Source organism: Hoplias malabaricus, chromosome 3 (genome assembly GCF_029633855.1).
Source record: "Hoplias malabaricus isolate fHopMal1 chromosome 3, fHopMal1.hap1, whole genome shotgun sequence".
Taxonomy (NCBI): Eukaryota; Metazoa; Chordata; class Actinopteri; order Characiformes; family Erythrinidae; genus Hoplias; species Hoplias malabaricus.
In genome coordinates, this window is record NC_089802.1 from 67,115,474 (window position 1) to 67,134,344 (window position 18,871).

At 36.3% G+C, this 18,871-nt stretch overlaps 1 protein-coding gene across 3 annotated transcripts in view; it reads right to left on the reverse strand.

The window, feature by feature from the left end:
• Positions 1–9,239: 9,239 nt before the first annotated feature.
• The window catches only part of pbx1b (pre-B-cell leukemia homeobox 1b), a 105,919-nt gene continuing 96,287 nt past the window's right edge, over positions 9,240–18,871 (reverse strand). For 2 of the 3 annotated variants that reach the window (XM_066664845.1, XM_066664846.1), the window contains exons 7-9: positions 18,272–18,384; positions 16,703–16,792; positions 9,240–13,307 (exon numbers count right to left, since the gene is read on the reverse strand). In XM_066664845.1, coding sequence (XP_066520942.1) covers positions 13,215–13,307; positions 16,703–16,792; positions 18,272–18,384 — 296 coding nt within the window. In that variant the 3' untranslated portion in view covers positions 9,240–13,214. The remainder of the gene's footprint in view (positions 13,308–16,702; positions 16,793–18,271; positions 18,385–18,871) is intronic. The other variant, XM_066664847.1, reaches the window with a different exon arrangement.

Here is an 18,871-nt window from a genome sequence, read left to right on the forward strand (position 1 = left end):
TACATTGCTGACGTTGAAATTGTACGTTTTTATCCTCTGTTTGAACTGGTATATGTCAGTATACTTTATAGCAGTGTGCCGTCTCCTGAATTCCTAGAATTCAGTTTCATCTTAAGTAATGTAACTAACAGGAAAAAATAAGTCGGTATGGAGCAGAAATAGAGCAACATCCTCATCTCTTTGCCGTTTAAATGCCTCCAGATACAGTTTCTCGACTGTGTTTCAGCCAACGACACACAGAGAGAACATCTAAGACATTTCAAACCGAGAGACCTAGTTTGTGTCCCATTTACAGAGCTGGAGCTGTGTACAAACACCAGAGCTTTTTACAGCACGTAAACAAACTAGACAGCTAGCAAATGGTGTGAACATTCTCTGAATGTTATAAAAAATGTATTGGATAAATTAAGCCAAGCTCACCACGGGCCTAGAACATTTTCTACTGCTCAATAGATGAGAGATGGGAAATATGGCCTTTGTGTGTGTTTTTTTAATTAAATGCACTAACTTTTTCTTTACCCAATGTAACTTCCGAAATTAAAGGTATCATTAGGCAGTCATTTGCTACAGATTATACTCTTCTGGGAAGGGTTTTTTATACATGTCGCAACATTACTTTGAGGATTTGGTGGCACTGAGTATTGAGAGCAGTTCAGAGAGAAATATTGGATGATTAAAACCCAAATCGTCCTCAAGGTATAGAATGATGCTTCATCACTTCAGAGAATGCAGTTCCACCCTCATATACAGCCACCCCATAAAAATCCCATAATGTGTTCTAATAAAGTTCCTAGTTTCTACAGTGATTTTACTGTGTCTGCTGTGTGTTCTTAACCGAACATCCATACATTTGATGAAATAGCCCGAAGAAACTGTCCACTAGAGGTCCCTATTGTCTCAGCTCCAACTCAGTTCTCATACAAACATTTTCTCACATCCTTCACAGCATCAGTGATGATCCCTAGGCAAGAAAATAAATAAGAAAATGAAGAACTTAATAATGTTTTTATTTATTTATTTTAACGTTACAAAACCTCAGTCTTGAATAATGCCCCTCGTCGTTAAATAAAATCAGGATTTTTAAAATGTAAAGAAATTGCAGATTTCTTTTTTGTGCAATTCAGCGAAGTTTATGTGTATAATTGTGTGTGTGTGTGTGTGGGGGGGGGGGGTATTTATCAATGCCATGCTGAGGGTTGATGCCACTGCTGCATTGTGGTTGGAGGCGCTTTGGTTGGCCCTGAGTTGGGACGATGCAGGAACTGATAGAGACAGGCACCTCCTGCCCTCAGTCTCAAAGGAGACCCAAATGCACCTCCTTCTGAACCGTCATCACAAGGAGCCGCACAGCTCAACAACTGACCCTGAAGTTGGCTTCATTTCTTATGGAAGCACAAAAAACACTTTAAAAACATACACAGTACAAAGTCATAATCATGACTCCATTGAACTCCACCAAAAATAGCACCAAAAAGCATTGAAGCTTTTCTCTTAATGCAGAGTGCGCTCAAAAAACAAACCCGAACAATCCTCGCGTGACCTCACAGCACAGCTACAACCAAAAGAGGTCAAAACTTTGTCAAAAAAAGTTTCAAAATGAGCTGAAAATGTGCCATTTTCTTCCGTATCTCTGTCATGTCTTTTCCTTGTAATCTTATAATACCCTTAGACATGCTAGGGCTCCAAAACAAGGCTGTTTTTTTATTTGTGTTTGCTGGTCTTGATTTGAGCCCCATCCACTTTACATTTCACTCTTGTTGGAATGATGCGCACAAGACAAAATTTGGCTTTCATCCTGCACTTTCTTACCGTCTGGATCCTTCCACGCACGCCCATACCTTTGATCAAGCTCACACATGCTAACCTAAAGCATTCTTTCAATGTGTTTTACATTTTGTGTTTCAAAGAGATAAGTTGGCTTTTTAGTCTCGAGGCACTGCTTTAAAAGATGCTCACTTTGCACACCCAAACAACTGGTCCACGTCTGTCTCATCAGCACAAAGAAGCTTTAGGCAAATCACAAAGCCAAACAGCTCCTAACTTCCAACACCCACATTGCAAGATTTTGCACTTCGTAAGTATTGCCACCGAGAAAAAAGAGGGGTGAAGGGGAAAAAAAAAAAGTGTTCTGCGGTTTTGAACAAACATGAAAAGCAGCAGTGCCACTCGTAGATGAGTGGAAATCTTCCTCAAATGGCAGAGAACACATCGCTTTCATGAAGTTGGTCCCCGTCAGAGATCAGAAGAATTTCTTATGGGTCTGTGGGTGGCAGAGGCAGTGTGACACTCAGAAAAAACTCCAGCTCCAGCAGGCCTCCGCGCAGATAGCATCCTTAACGAATCCATTTATGGCTTAAATCTACATCAACTTCCATCTCCTCCTCAACTGCAACATAAATTCTCATAAAAAATAAGAAAAGTCTTATTTACATTTCTTACAAACAACATCAGGACGAGTTGCACTTTTCCTGTTTAATCCAATACCCCCTCACCCCGCCACCACACACACACACACACACACCCCAAAACTGATCCAAGATCATAACAAGTTTGGAATTACAACTGCCATGATTAGTTTCGGGTGCTTTTTAATAAAGGAATGAATAACACACTGTACGTACATGAGCCTCCACACATTGACAAAGCAGCTCAATGCCATTAGAATAAAGACTCTCCAAAACCTTGCTTAACCCTCATTTCTCTTTTTCTTTCCTTCTCTTTCTCTCTCTCTCTCTCACACACACACACACACACACATTCACAGCAGATGAATTTTAGATGTTTTTAATTTATCATTAAATTGATCATTTATCAGATCGAATTATCTGGAACGTGAAGTGTGTTTATGTGTTAAACCACTGTATGAGTGAATGATAGAGTTACCTTTGCTTCTTTGTTAACTTAGTTGCCTCCATGATGAAGAGGATGATGAGGATGAGGATGATTATAACACTCTGAAAACAAAAACATAAGGAGTGCGTTTATTACGTGAACATAGTCAAAAACTAAAGTTCATTTGATTGAAAAGAAATCATGAAAATGAGTTTGTTTCAGAATATTTAAAAATAACCCTGTATAAGGTAAAGTTTTGAATTCTTGTAAAATGCAGTTAAACCAACAATTTGTGATATTATAAATCACCTTAATATATGGTAAAGAGACTACTTTGTCCCTTAAAAGAACACTACGTAATATTTTTACCTTAAAATGACAGTTCAAAATCATTGTGATGCTTCACTGACCAGTATTAGGGAGAATAGAGGCTCGATCATTGCTACTATGGGCTCAGCACTGCAGAAACTGCACTATGTAACTTTTGGAGGAGGGTAGGAATCCACCACCTCCCTCCCCCTCCCCATTGAACTCAGTAGAGTGCTGTAAAAATGAATTACACTAGGAGCCTCTAGGAACCTCAGGAGCAAAAAAAAAAATTTCAATCTTACACAGTGTTCCTTTAACTAAAGCTCAAAATCAAGAAAAATAACTCATTCCAGATTCTTATTTGTACTGTGTTTTACAATAAAAATAAAATAAATAATTAAACAAATAAAATCCCAAATTCCTGGAAATGGGGTTTGTAAAGTTCTATGGAGATTGTCATTTTACCACATTTCTGTCCGGCCTTGAAAAAGAAAGATTTTGTTTTCAAACTGAATATTTTTAGTGTTTTCTATGTTTCAAACAGTTAAGGGCACCTAACTTTACAAAATGTCTGAAATAAATCAGAGTCTTTGTTAGTTTTCTACACATTATCCAATGTCCAATCAGCATTCTTTAGAAGTAAATCCCATTTATAAAAATTAATAGCATGGAATTATTATGTTGTAATAATCAGCACTCACCTTTGGCTGAAAAGGGTGTAAGGATATGCTTTCAACGCTAGTTTTAAAGAAAACTGTCAAATTATTATTTACGTAAAAAATAAAAACAAATAAATGTTGCCTTTTGATAAAAACAAATAACAAATCTAGACATTTTTCTACAGTATCTTTAAACTTTAAACTTGAAACGGAACACTGTAGAATTTATTCAAATGTTTTCAAAATAAAAGTTTTACAACTAAACCTTTGCACATTTTTTAAAGGGAATCATGGAAATTTCACCTTTTCTCTGATGTCACAAAAAGCAATAAATATTCATATTTTTACATATACTTTTGTATTAAAATGACAGCTGTTTCCCCACCTGTTTACACAGGAATTATAAAAGGTATTTTCTCATGGACTGCCTTTTACTCAAGGAAAAATCAGAGGTCATTTACATATATCAGTTTTAAGTGCACAGTAACAAAAAAGTGGTTTTAATATAAGTCATAAGAAGAAGCTAGAAATCCCAATAATTAAAATGCAAGAAAATATGAAAATCAAACAGCATTTGAAAAATGTTGAATAGAAGAAAAAAAGTCCACATATTCTTTTCCCACTACATGCCACCACAGATGAGCACTTGCATTCTACATTAAGGAAGTTCACATGTTTCTCTTCCCTGTGATTTGTGACATCCTTTGCAGAGAGATGTGAGTGAAACTCGACCCTGCAGTCTGACTACAACTCGAAAAAGCTTCCTGCTTCCAATTCATTTTCAAAACAAGCCTTCTCGCCGACGCAGAGTGAAAAATGGACTACAGGGGGGTTCTAAATGGTGGCCATCAATAAACACAGGGCCGCTTTGCTTTGCATTTGTCTCCCTCTCACTTAATTTGTTTCTCAGACGCAGGTCCCACGGCGGCTGACCTTTCAGAGAGAGGCTCCTGAAGCAGCAGATAGAGCTCAGGCGCTTTATTCCGAGGGGTCATTTATTTATGAAGCACAGCTGGTTAAAGGACTGGGTAGAGAGAGAGTAGAGAAATGTCAGAGCACATTTAACCATGGGGGCATTTCAGCAACATACAACACACACAAATACATACACACACACACACACACACACACACACACACGCACACATATATATATATAATTTTTTACTCATTTAAAGGTATTAGCAAAGACATTTTTTATTGGAACAATTTTTTTTTTCCAATTCTCACTATTTTAAACATTATCACAAAAATCCACTGAGATTTGCTTTTGCATTTTTGCTTAAATCCTCAATGATAAAAACAGAAATGAACGAAGACATTGCCCTGTGGCCCAGTACAGCATTATCAGACTTCCCATTCTCTCTTTTAGATATTGAGCTTAAACCCAGAAAATGTTCTAAATTGGCATGGGGCTGAATGCAGTATATCAACAGGACTACAGCACATTCTACTGCCTCACTCTGTTAAACAGTAACACTACTACATCCATCCATCCATCCATCCATTATCTGTAAGCGCTTATCCAATTCAGGGTCGCGGTGGGTCCAGAGCCTACCTGGAATCATTGGGCGCAAGGAGGGAATACACCCTGGAGGGGGCGCCAGTCCTTCACAGGGCAACACACACTCTCACACACTCACACCTACAGACACTTTTTGAGTCGCCAATCTACCTACCAACGTGTGTTTTTGCACTGTGGGAGGAAACCGGAACCCTCTGGAGGAAACCTACGCAGACACAGGAAGAACACACTAAACTCCTCACAGACAGGTCCCTGGAGCTGTGTGACTGCGACACTATGAAATGTTTACATAAACTTGATCAGTGTGCAAAATATCCACTAGTAATCAGGGTGGGTTCCTATGTTCTGCTGTATAGGCTTTTTTCAGTATTATAACATTTTAGAACGCTACTGCTTACTTCCAGCATAACATAACTAAATATAACACATACATATGTACACATACATAGACTCAAAACAAAAACCATGCCACCTCCTCAGCATCACACATAAGAATCACTGTCCATGAGGCATGTGGTATATTTGTGCTAATAGTAATACAGCCGTGTCATCCCCTCTTTTAGAGGAGAGCTAACGCAACGCAGAGTGAAAAACATTGTTGCAGTTTTCTTCAGCAGAACAAACAAATAGGGGCGAGATAATGGACCAATTCAGTACAGTGCAACCCTGTGAAAAATCAGTGCTGCTGTGTTTGTAGTTATGAAAATTAAAAGCGGAACTTCTTCACATCAGGGCACATGTGCCAATTTTTATTATTATTTTTTTCAAATTCACATTTAGTTGATTTTGTGTTAAATGATACCGTAACACTATATCATGTCTGTGCTTTGGTCAAAATACAACAAGGATCAAACAACACAGCACCTTTCTTACCCTGTCTAAAAAGCCCTGTTCAGAACAGTTTGTATAATTAAATATAATAAGGTGTAAAAGTAGTAAATCTTTAGCACAATACATTTTATTTTATACTACAATTATACTAAAAGTAAACTAGAAAATACTAGAAAAGAATTATATTCTTCTATCCCATGTATAATATTATGGATTATAATATGAATTAAGCCTGATACAATATTCACCAAACACAACCTGGTATCATGGTGAAAACATTCATATTTTACTTAAAGACCATTTCCAGTATATTTGTATATTCTGTATGAAAGAGGCCTTCTTTGGTTAAACAACAGGGAATCTGAGTGTATGTAGTGAAACAGCACCCCCAGTGGATGGGGGCTCACTTAGTGAACATAAAATTACTACAAAGTATAATGAAACAAAGTGTCCTTGACATATAAAGAAAGATTCAGTAAGTGGTATGGTCTAGTTTATTTATGTTTTAGATATGAAATCATGGCAGATTATTGTCAATTTAATCTGCCAAATATTTATGTTTTTGTGTTTTCATAGCTCTTCTATGTTTAATTAACTGAGTGAATCTGAGTGTGAAACAGTGCCACCAGTGGATGGGAGCTCAGTGTACATATAACTTTGAATTATAAACAAGTAGTTTCCTCGACATACAAATGAAAATGTTTAGTACTGTCTTTTAGTACTTTATTTACGTTTCAGACGTGAAATCATGTTGCTCAAACCTTGGAAGAATATTGTCAATAAAGTCAGCCAGATGTTTGTTACTGTGTTGGTTAATATTAGGGTGACCAGACGTCCTCTTTTACCCGGACATGTCCTCTTTTTTTAGACTTAAAAAAACGTCCGGGATTTTGTTTTTCTAGAGCTTACATAGAACTTCGAGAAGCGTTTCGTTCACAAACTAGTCCCGCCCTCCCCTACTCCGATTGGTTCGCTTGAGTGAGAAGGGGGCGTGGTGAAATAGCCTAAAATCTTCTGATTGGAAGGTCTGACTCTAGAGCTACCGTTATTGGTCGATAACCTTCTCTGTAAACATTTAATTGGTCAGTCTGCACGTCAGTAGTCCCCCTCTATAATAGAAACATTTTATTCTGTAAACCTGTGTAAATACCAATATTGATGAGTAGAGGCACATATCATTTCTGGTTCAAAAGTAAGTAAGTACGTAATTAAGTAAGAAAGTAAGTTAGAAAAAAGAAAGATAAAAAAAGAAGAAAGAAAGCCAGAGGACAGATTCAACCCTTTCCATAATCACAATAGCTAGGGTTGGAAGTGTAACATGTTTCCAGTGTGACTCTGAAATTTTCACACCAGCACAGTGTCAGAGCTTTAACAGAGAAAACACACCCCAAAGACAAAAATCTTTAACACTCTCTCCTATGCACTGGGGGTGGGAAAATGGTGAGAAAATAGAGCCTGTTCCAGCAAATTTGATATAACAGTGAGGTGTAAGGGTTTATGACCCACAGAATCAGACCACTAGTCATTTTAAATGGTATAATGATGATGACAGTCCACACATAGTTAGCCTTCTTTGTAACAAAATTAACAATTTGGGGTAAACACAGGCATAATTTATTCTGAGGTGATAGGCACATGCTAACTATCTTTTCATAATCGTAGTGAGTTGAAATACAAACCCCAATTCTAGGAAAGATTTGTATAATGAAAATAAAGACAAGAATCTGTCATTTTTGTCATCTATTTAACTCAAAATTACGAAGAAACATTTCTGCTAATTTTAGCTCACCACCTTGGTTATGTAATGCAAATTGTTTTCATTTGATACCTGCAAATCACTCAAAAAAAGTTGGGGTGGAATAAATGTATTGAATATTCAAGTTAGGATTAAATATCCAGATATAGGGAATCTGAAGAAATGTGTGTCTAGGGCAAGTCTTGAAAATATTGTGTGTGACCTTTGAGTAAACACAGGGGACACTGCATAAGACACTCAATAAGAACCTGTCATGCCATTCTCTGGCCCACACTCATATCAAACGTTAGTGGAAGCTTGTGCTCTGGTTAAAGTACATATCTGAGCTTGCTTTTGGGAGAAAGGACATTGTGTTCTCTGTCTTTTTCTGAAGGGACCCTTCAGACTCTTATCAATGAAAGGTGCATGGGTGAATACACAATAGGATTTAGAGGTGTATGGGGTTTTAGTAAAACATATGCTGCCATCAAGATGCCACCTTTTTCTTGGGAAGTCCATGGTTATTTCAGCAAGAGAGGGCAAGGCCTTATTTTGCACATGCTACAACTGTGTGGCTTCATAGACAAAGAGTGAGTGTGTTTGTTTGCCCTGCCTTCTGTCCACAACTGTTCCTATGGTGCATCATGAACAGAAAAATCACAACAGTGGCCAAGAACAGTTGAGCAGTCTTGTATCAAGCAAGAATGGGCAAAATGTCCACTTGCTACACTTCAAAAAGTATTATACTCAAGTTACTTATAGTTTAGTAACTCAGAACATTCATTTAAAGGGAAGACATACATGTCCCTTTACCAACTTTTGTATCTTTAAGTGTCTTGCAGGCATCACATACAACATTTATATTTACAAAATTCTATGAAGTTGGTCAGCCAAATATTTGAATATGTTGTTTGCAGTTTAGTCTTTTAATTTTTTTTAAGAAAAAACAACAAATCAGATTGAGTTTACTTTATTTACACTTTAAATTAGCATTATACAATATTTAACTGAGCAATCAGTCATTTTGACCATCAAAACCAGTATTTAAATTAGAGATTATATCTGAGCTTGATGATTGGTTGGGAAGGTTTGGTTTGAAAAATCAGTTAGTACACTGTAGTGTGTAAGCACTTTATAAAAGATTTTTTAAACCTATATTCAAATAATAAGTTATTGAGGGACGCACAAATCGCCTCCATTGTGTATACCTGATTTTGTGTTGTAATTTTTTGCAAGTGCGTTTAGGATTTGAGGAATAAAAAAAAAAATTATTAAAAGCATTAAAAGCATACTTCCAATAAAAAGGCACCATACCAATCTTGCAACAAAAGAAACTATTTATTCGGAATATGCATTACCAGTACAAATTAAGAGACCAGAAAACCTACACCTTAATTTTTTTTTTCGCCACAAAACAAGTTGGAATCAAACAGACAATAATTTGCTGTTCCATTTTGTTCCTTTTATACATATGCAGAGATCATAAAGGTTAAAACTTGGCAAGAGAAAGTCTCTGCGCCTTTTATATATAAAAAAGAAGAAACATTCAAAAACACTGCAGAATTTTTTTTTAAAGAACAAAAGACATGCAACAAAGTAAACATTTGATGTTTTACAAATTGCTTTATATGCAAAAAATAAAAGCATCATTACATGAAGCTTTCAACAACGATACTGTGAAACTGGACAGGTGATGAGAGAAGGGAAGAGCGTGAGTGGAAAAAATGAGCTGAGCACATTCCTCCCTCTGCTGAAATTGGCGGGTCACTTTAGGTCAGGGAGTCCAGCTGGAGTCCTGGAGCTTAATGTACTATATGGACAAAAATACCACACTGCCATTAAATTGCTACATTTGGCAATACATTAAAATGAACTGCTGAATCAATAATTTGACATGATTTCCAGAAAGACCTGCATTATTACCAAAGTGTTTGAGGAAAATTGAATATTTAAATAATTTAACTCACTGATTTTAGCACAGTTGCAAGCACTGTGATAAGTTAATACAGCTCATGTCCATATAGCAACCGTTCAAGTTATTAGTACTGGGAATAAAAGGATAATGATTGATAAACAATATATTGTGCAGCACTAATTTGGAGACCGATTCAAATGATAATATAACAAAACATTTAGCAGGTTTAGCAGGGACATGTATGTTTAAATGCAGTGTTATTATACTGTCACAGCCAGATCTTTTGGGTTTTAGGGCAATTGCAATGACCCAATGTTACTTAAAAAAAAAAGTTCCTCTTGGAGATATGAGGTTTTTGTTCCAAAAGTGACAATATTAAGTCACTAAGCCATATGTTCTGGAACCCAGCTGAGTCTCCTCCAATTTAGGACAAAAAGTTGGACAGAGATCAAACACAAGCACTTTCTTCATGGGTGCTCTTTGTTAAATGTCAAAATGTGGCGGAGTGATGTTTCATGCCTCTAACCAAAGAGGCTCGTGTGTTCTTGATTAGCTACAAGCAAAAGGACAGAAGAATTCTTCAAGACATGATGCACAAAACTTGGATTTTGTAGGCTACAGTGAGTTAGGCTACTTATTAAAAGAAAAGCCTGTCTACATTGTCCACGTGTACTGCTCCATCTGCTTGCGTCTGGCCTCATCATTTTCTTCGCAGCCAAACCAATGATTTCTTCATTTAACATCTCTGTAAATGTAAGAGCCTAATCCATGCTTATGTGACACACAAGCCTTTATCATCACTTTAAAATGTATTTTGCCATTAAAAAAAAAAAAAAAAGCAAAATAAGAACATTAAAAAAGAAGGTGCACATCTACGTATATAGCGCATTCTTGGGCTAATTCACATTAGGCTAGCGAGGATAAATAAAAAAAAGATAAAAATAAAAAGAATTACAACCTGAATTTGCTCTGTAACCAAGCTGAAGATAGAGAGAACTGTGCATTTAGGTTATTCACAACATGAAGACGTCAGAATATAACCAAACATTTTCTGCATCATTTGTGTGTGCTCACGCCATCTTTTCCTTTCTACAAACAATACTGAAATCAAACTGCATTTTTGGTTTGGAGTACCGACGTACCGGGACATTCGCTTAAAAAAATAAAACAAAATAAACAAACAAACAAACAAAAACATCCCAGATACACAAGATAATACATCATTTACAACATGGACATCAGAAAAGTGGTAAATATCGGCTGTTTTTTGGTATCAAAGTAATGACAGGTCTGATTTGAATGTGTAAAAAAATTAACCAAAATAAAGTTTTGTTTTGTTTTTTTCACATTTTTTCACCCTATTGGATGGTCAGGAAAAAAAAAGGTTTATGAACGTGTGACGAGTGAAAGCTTCTCAAATCCACACAGTGAACATCAAAAAACACCAAATTGAATGAAGCTTTTATGCATCCCACATCGCATGCCTCAGTTTTCACAGCTCTCCGCTGGTTAGTCAGAGACAAACTGAAAATATTTCATGTGAAAATCACCATAGCACCAAATAATAGTAATAATAACAATAATAAAAAACTTTGGAAATGGGTGCACAATGTGCACATGATCACACTGAGTTTTAACGCTTGTGGAATTGAGGAATTTCAAAATGTACATTTCAGATGCTTGCACTTAATACATAAGTGATTTTGGTTAGAAGCAGGTTTTGGCTATTCAGCAACACTGATGCTGTTGATCTCAGTTGTTCTCAGCTACAACTATTTTAAACTGTCACCAGGTTTAGGCATAAATGTAACAAACTATTGTCTTAATTTAGACTTATACTGCATTGTCACTGGTGGAAATGATATAAGGGAAAGAACAACAAAAACCTTGTTGCAAATGATCATAATAAAGGAAGGATTTTTTTTTCTTTTTTTGAAGCTTCAAAGCAAATTTGTTAAGCCTAATTAAAAACCATTTTCAAGTACCCCAATGCATGACTCAGAGAAGGAGATATAAAATAAGTCTTTATATTACAGTATGTCCTTATATTACAACACGAATTTTATGAAAATGTGTCATGTCAATTGAACATGGAAATCAAAAGACTTCTAAAATGTAGAAAAATACTTTGGCACTATGGACAGAAGAATGTTTAAGGGATGAAAGAAAGGGTTGTGGGTTTATTAATATGAAGGTGAAATGAGGTTTTTTTTTTCGTTTCATGGAAAATGGTGGAAAAAGTTTTAGAAACAGAAATGTCTTCTGGGATGCCCGTTTTCATTTTATTCTGTTTTGTATTCATTTCCTTTTTTGTCACAAGAGGTAGTGTACATTTTGTACAGACATATTAATCCAAGATTCGGGCTGTTATTCTTTTGTGTTTAACACTATTTATACACAAGATATAAGAAAACAAAACAGACACAGATATGCACGCACTTAATGTTGCTCATAGTGTGTGTATCTGTGTATGTTTCAATGTCATCTTTAATGTTGTGACTGAAACCATGGTCAGTAAACACGTATTACTTTCGAAAGCCTGTACTGCTAATGTAACACATTGAATTTATTTGATTCAAATATGTATGCCATTAACAATTTATTAAAATGCACTACATATCTAAAAGTTTGCAGACACTCCTTATAAACAATGAATTCAGCTGCTTTAACACATACCGAGTTTGGACACCGATGTTAAAACGTGCACACACACTTTGCATAAACTCTGTAGACAAACATGAAATGGGATGCTTTGGAGCAACTGCTCATGAGCCTTAGGTCACATTGCTCAATGCAAAGTCTTCTAGAAGGTTATTAAGTCCCACCATTGGGCAGATGAGCAGTGGAATGGTGTCCTTTGGAGTGATGGAGCACTAATTAATACCTTTGGGACAAATTGGAGTGGCTCTTGGGATTCTAAACTAATTATCCAACATCAGAACCTGACCTCATTAATGCTCTGGTGGCTGAATGCCTTCAAATCCTCCCATCCTTCAAATGTTTTAAGATCCACAATAAACCCTTCTCAGAAGAGTAGAATCTGCAGCAAATGTGGACAAGCTCCCTGTAAATAATCTTAATTTCAATAGAAATGGTGCATAAGTAGGTGCCGACAAACTTTTGGCCATTTTATTGTGTATTACATCAACCCAGTTACCTATTTGTCTTACTGAACTAAACCAAAAATTAAAGTAGTTTAATATGTCATTCATGAAAAGGTATGCATTCCTCTAAATCAAACAAATTCAATGTGGCACTTGTTTTCAGTGTGTGAGGGACCCTGCTTAGTGAGAGTGCTGTTTTTTAAGTGTAGATACGGACGACTGAAAGGGAAGGAGAAAAGAAATAAGTCCATCTTGTGCAGTAGTGAGAGATAGTATAGAGTAAAGACAGTGTGATGATGGAGGGATCAGTTAGAGGTGTCGGAGTGGACGCTGCCAGGTCCTTCTGTGGGTGAGGTCACTGAGGAAGGGGTAGTAGCATCCTGCCACCCACCGTTGGCCTGAAAAAAAGAGGAATATATGTCAGCATTAGACAAGTGAAAGGTTCTCTCACATAAATAACATGCAATAACAGTTCTACAAGTAGACAAATAAACTACTGAGGAACGCATAGTAGAGTCTGAATAATTTGAAAAAATATAATAAATTATTACACGTATATGATACTGAAAACTTAGTAGTACATATGCAATCACCGATAATAGATACTATATATTTTCTAGTAAATACTGAATAACTTTGTGCGATGCCGTAGAAGAACCAATTTTGGTGACATAAAGGGCATGTTTCCTCATAACATTAAAAGAATTGAAGTGAAGGTTCTTTACAACATTTCAAACTTTCTTCACAATCACACATCTTTTAATGAAGAAATAAAAAGATAAAAAAAGTTCTATTAACTTACTGTAAGAGGCTCACGTTTTTACATATGTCATGATAACTTGTTTTTGAATACATTTTTCATTATGATAAACATATATATGAGAATGAAAAATGTACTTTATCCAGCTGTCTAGTCTTTAACATAAACTTGTCATTGCATTAAAACTATTTTGAAAGGCTTGATATCTCCAAATAATGTTCACTAGCTGTGTAAGCACAAACGAGAATACGGTTTTAAATGTACAGTTCTTCATTCCATGCTGAGACCTTCAGTGCCACAAATCATCTTTTCTGAGAAAACAGTGTGTTTGCTTTAGCTGTGAAAAGACAAGGAGCACTGCAAACGTGTAATACAGGACACCGTTAAATGCCTGTCGCTTTCACTGACACAGACAATAATACTGAGAGGAGATGAAGTGGCCTGAGATTCAAGAAACAAAGAGAGAATCAGTGGAAGAAAATTATGACGTTGGGAGATTGAAATGAAAATACAATACGAGACGCAGAAGCCATTTCTAATCTCCCAGACAGGCCTGCTAAAGAGCATTTGGGGATATTAATAGCAAATTTCATGCCATCAGAAAAGGCTGGAAATGGTGGTCGGCAGCCACTCAGCTCCAAGGCTGTTATTTAGAACCGAGGCAGTCTGTAATCAAACAAAATGGAGGAGAAGAGAAAAAAGATCTTAAAAGTGGATTCAGCTTTGGCGACACTTTTCTATTCTCTTCTAAAGACATAATTACTCTCCCGTCTGCCATAAAATGCTTCATGAGTCATTATGAACACAGAGAAGGAGAAAGAAAACTGCTTCAGTGGAAAAGATTCATTTTCTCAGCAGTGTCACCACCTTTTTACTACAAAGACCCTATCATCGCACAAGAAATACAAACACTATCTCACCTCCAAATAAAACTTTCAAATATTAAATAACACAAAACACTCTCTCTGCTGTAAATAATCCAGTGTTTCCACAGACGCCATGTTATCCAAGAAAAAAATAGGTTCTCAAATTACAGGGTAGAAATTACCAAAAAATATTATATTAACATAAATACAGTAAGCTTATATAAGTACATTTGATAAATGTATATACAATTAAATACTAAATCAAACATATTAAATACAAATGTCAGCTGAAATTTCTGAAAATCTATGCAAATATAAAACGAGGTTTATATACGACAGTAACAATGCGTAAATATTTGCAGAAAGTTAATTACGTATAATATTCATGTCCTCTGAATTTTATACAATTTCATTTGTTTATTTTTAGGTTAAATGTAATTACCATTCATCCACTGTATTATCGTGTCTTTTATTACATTAATGATGAAAAGAATGTACTGTGTTGAGCTGCTCTCGTTTACAAGCTGAAAACCTGCCACATTCTATTTGCTTCAGTATTGATTCCAACGTTTAAATTGCTGCTACATTCTAAATTCAGTGCAGGACTTATTTCCAATGCACCCTCAAACTTCTGCTCTCTTCCCCAAATCAAATCCAAGCCTGTATCCTTTGGATCCCCATGAGGAGAAGAGATGGAAAAGAAGGGATTGGATGGGATTTGAATATATCCTATGTTCTTTCTAACGGAACATGTCTGATCTCATTAGCATACGGCAGCGGGCCGAGAAATAGCAGCATAGCCGCTGACCTTCATCCTCCTCCTCCTCATCATCCTCCCTCTTTTCTCTGCGTTTGTCCCTTTCGCTCCCTCTCCTCTCTCTTGTTCTCTCATTCTCTCTCTCTCTCTGGCTTGCTGTCAGGGCCATTAGCTCGGCAGGAGCGTGATCTGAGCAATGTGCTTGGATTGCTGTCCCAAGTCCACACTCCGCTCCTCTCCTGTCTGTCTGATCGATTTTCCTCTTTACCACACGGCTTGTCGCTGTGAATTTTCCTACTGCGCTGAGTCGCCAGCAGCAGCCCCTCCCATCTTCTACCCCAGACCCCCCCTCCAACCCGCACACTCGGACCCCTCCCCAGCGCAAAAACAGAGATACAGAGAGAGATTAATGTAGAGAAAAAAAAACACCTAAATAACTATATTAACAAACAGCTTAACAAGTGTTTCTTTTCTTCTATTTTTAAAACTATTTCATACCTTATTTTTATTAATATGTGCATTATTTTTCATATTATGTAATGTAAGGTATCATAAGTGTTGTTTTATATCATTATATTTCATCTTTAACATATACCAGTTACTATGTACATTAATGTTAAAAATGCTTTAGAGGGAAAAAAAGCTTTTTCATCAGCATATTAATGAATATTCTTCTGTTATAAATAATATAAAATAATGTAAAATAATATTATTATTAATAAAAATAACAAATTAGAAAAAGGAGTAAAAACTTCTTATCATTAGGTAAAGAGAAAACAATAATTAAAATAAAAATACAAAAATAATTATTTTTAATCTGTGCATTTTCCATGTAACTAATGTTCTTTTATCATCATCTCACCTTCTTTTCAGCTTAGTTCTATATTACATACTATGTAATATACAGCAGACAAACTAAAACTAGTGGGGTTTTGCTTTAAATATAATGATGTAGCCAAAGGCTAACACCTATTTTAAATATTTAGCTCAAGGATTTATCCATAGAGATTATTTTATTACTATTATTAGTTTTATTATAACAATTATATCTGGTATATTACCAGTTGTAAGGGCAAAGTGATTTTGGGCAACTTGTGCTCCATGTCACCTGTTCCCCCCTCTAACTGTGCCCTCCCTCCACTCAGCGAGGCTGTGAGGCTGCAGGTGTCCCAAGAGATGTGATTGGATGTGACGGACACTCGGTGTGTGAGGAGGCCGGCCGTGTGTCCGAGACTCGCCGGACAGTCTTGAGCCCGTTGGCGTTAGTAACACACAGCCAATCAAGTAGGTGACCAACCAAATGCAGACAAGTCCCGCTAAGTGGCGTTCTGAGCCCTATGGCTTCAAAATAATTGGTAGAGGAAACATCAAGAAAAAAAAAAAAGATTGTTTTTTTCCCTCTCTCCTTACATTGATGCCCTGCGGACTGTACATCTGGCTGGCTGTGAGGCCATCACTGTATCCTCCTGTCTGGCTGATAACATGGCGAAGGGTATCCACCTGAAACATACAACACAGCAAGGTCACACTCAAAACACACAAACAAACAAAGCAAGGGCAGGCAAAGACAAAAAAGAAACCGACAACAACTAAAATAAGCACAAAAAAGCAAGAGAATAAAGAAGTAACCTATGGAACCTATCCGCCCAGAAAATAAATATAGGAGATAAATGTAAGTAGGTAGATTTAATCTAAATTAAGATAAAACAACACACTTTACATAGTGCATATTGTATTTCAAAGTGTAGCAATGGAATTTACATGATCAAACCAAACATGTATTTATAATATAAACACAATTACCCTGGAAAATTTAATTTTGCCAGACCACCGTAAGCTGCTTGTCACACAAATATCACTGATATTTCAGTAATGTGCACTCTTAGAAAAATAAAGAAAAAAGTAAAGGTTCTACAAAAGGTTCTTTGTGCGATGCCATAGAAGAACCACTTTTGGTTCCATAAAGAACCATTTGTAGCACCTTTATTTTTAAGAGTGTGGAGGAACTAATTCATGAGTAATGTGGACTTGGGGTTAATGTCCTAAGTCTCAAACAACAGCATAAATCGTGACATGCATTATGTTTCACTCAACATTTCATGGGACCCTGCCAAATAAAGAACACAAAGCCTTTTCTTAGAGTCTGAAAATGTTGACTATATTTATTAACAACAGGACCATACTGTACTTTTCATGATTTATTTTCTAGCATGAGAAATTGTGGCACAGCATAGACAAGGGCAGAGAAAATAAAAGAAATTAAAACTATGGCCAAAGGTTAGGGTGTAAAATTAAACTAAAGCAAACCTCAGACATGACTTAGCTCATCTACAACTAGGGAAAAGTACATTGTATATTACTCTTCATGTAAGCAGACATGAATCTGTCCCAGAAGCTGATTTTTAGGTGGTTATAGAAGTCCCTCAGTGTTTAAATCTCTATTTGCTTTCTACTCCCTATTGTTTGCACAAAAAATTGGGTACATGTGGCTTAATGCCAAATGGCTCTTTGTTGGAGAAACTGTGCACTGTTTAGTTACCAAAACAGCATGCTTGGTTTAAACTGATTCTCATTGTGTGGCTGGTAAAGACAGATATCACTTACAACACAAAAACGTGAAAAACCAAAAGATCTTAAAATGACTATGGACAACCCACAGACTGTACTGCAAACAGGTTAAGGGGGGGGGGGGGGGGGGGGGGACAAAAAAAAAAAAAACTAATTGCGGTGTAAATGCGGTAACTACCCAGATACCCTCCTCACACACATGTATTTCAACAAAGCAGCTCTCTCAGTCAGTCAGGCTCAAATGCCAAAAGCCATTTTAAGCTGTAAGGAAAAAGCATATGATGGAAAAAATATGCACTTAACAAACACTTAAAAATCTAAATTCAGTGAAGTAGGAAATAAATGAATGCCATTATTAAGAGAATATGTTTTGAGTCCAGGCTGGAGTAAAGGAACTGCTGCACTCCATACCTGTGACTGCACGTTGGCTCCCACCTGAGCCCCCTGGTACGAGTCCCCATTCATAGACTGCACACTCATAAACAAATCTCCAGAATTCGACATGTTAAAAGAGCCAGCAGAACCTGAGAGGAGAGAAGAGAGAGCAAGAAGAAAGAAAAGAAGCATCACAGAAAGATGAGGAAAGAAGCACATGCCAAAGAAGTTAGGTAAGCCAAACAGAACAGACAGAATGTACAGTTCGTAAAGAGCAGTGGAAGTAATAAGAGCAGATTAAGCAATAAGTAATACCACAGATAGGAATTCAAGCAAGAGCAGGCTTTATTTAAAGCTGCAGCAGTAACTAACTAATGGAGAAATATATGTCCTTTGCTCAAAATAAAAATTGTGTATAAAAACACAGAAAGCACAGAATGTAGAACAATCTCATTGTGTCCCTTCAAGTAATGCTATAATATAACTTTTAAAAAGGTTAGTGTAACAACAAATAGTTTTTTTTTTTTTGGCCACTATAAACTTGAATGACTCTAAAATCCACAATAATTTATGACTTAATTCAACTGCTTTATTTATATTTATAAAAATCAATATAAAAATGTTATACACATACAC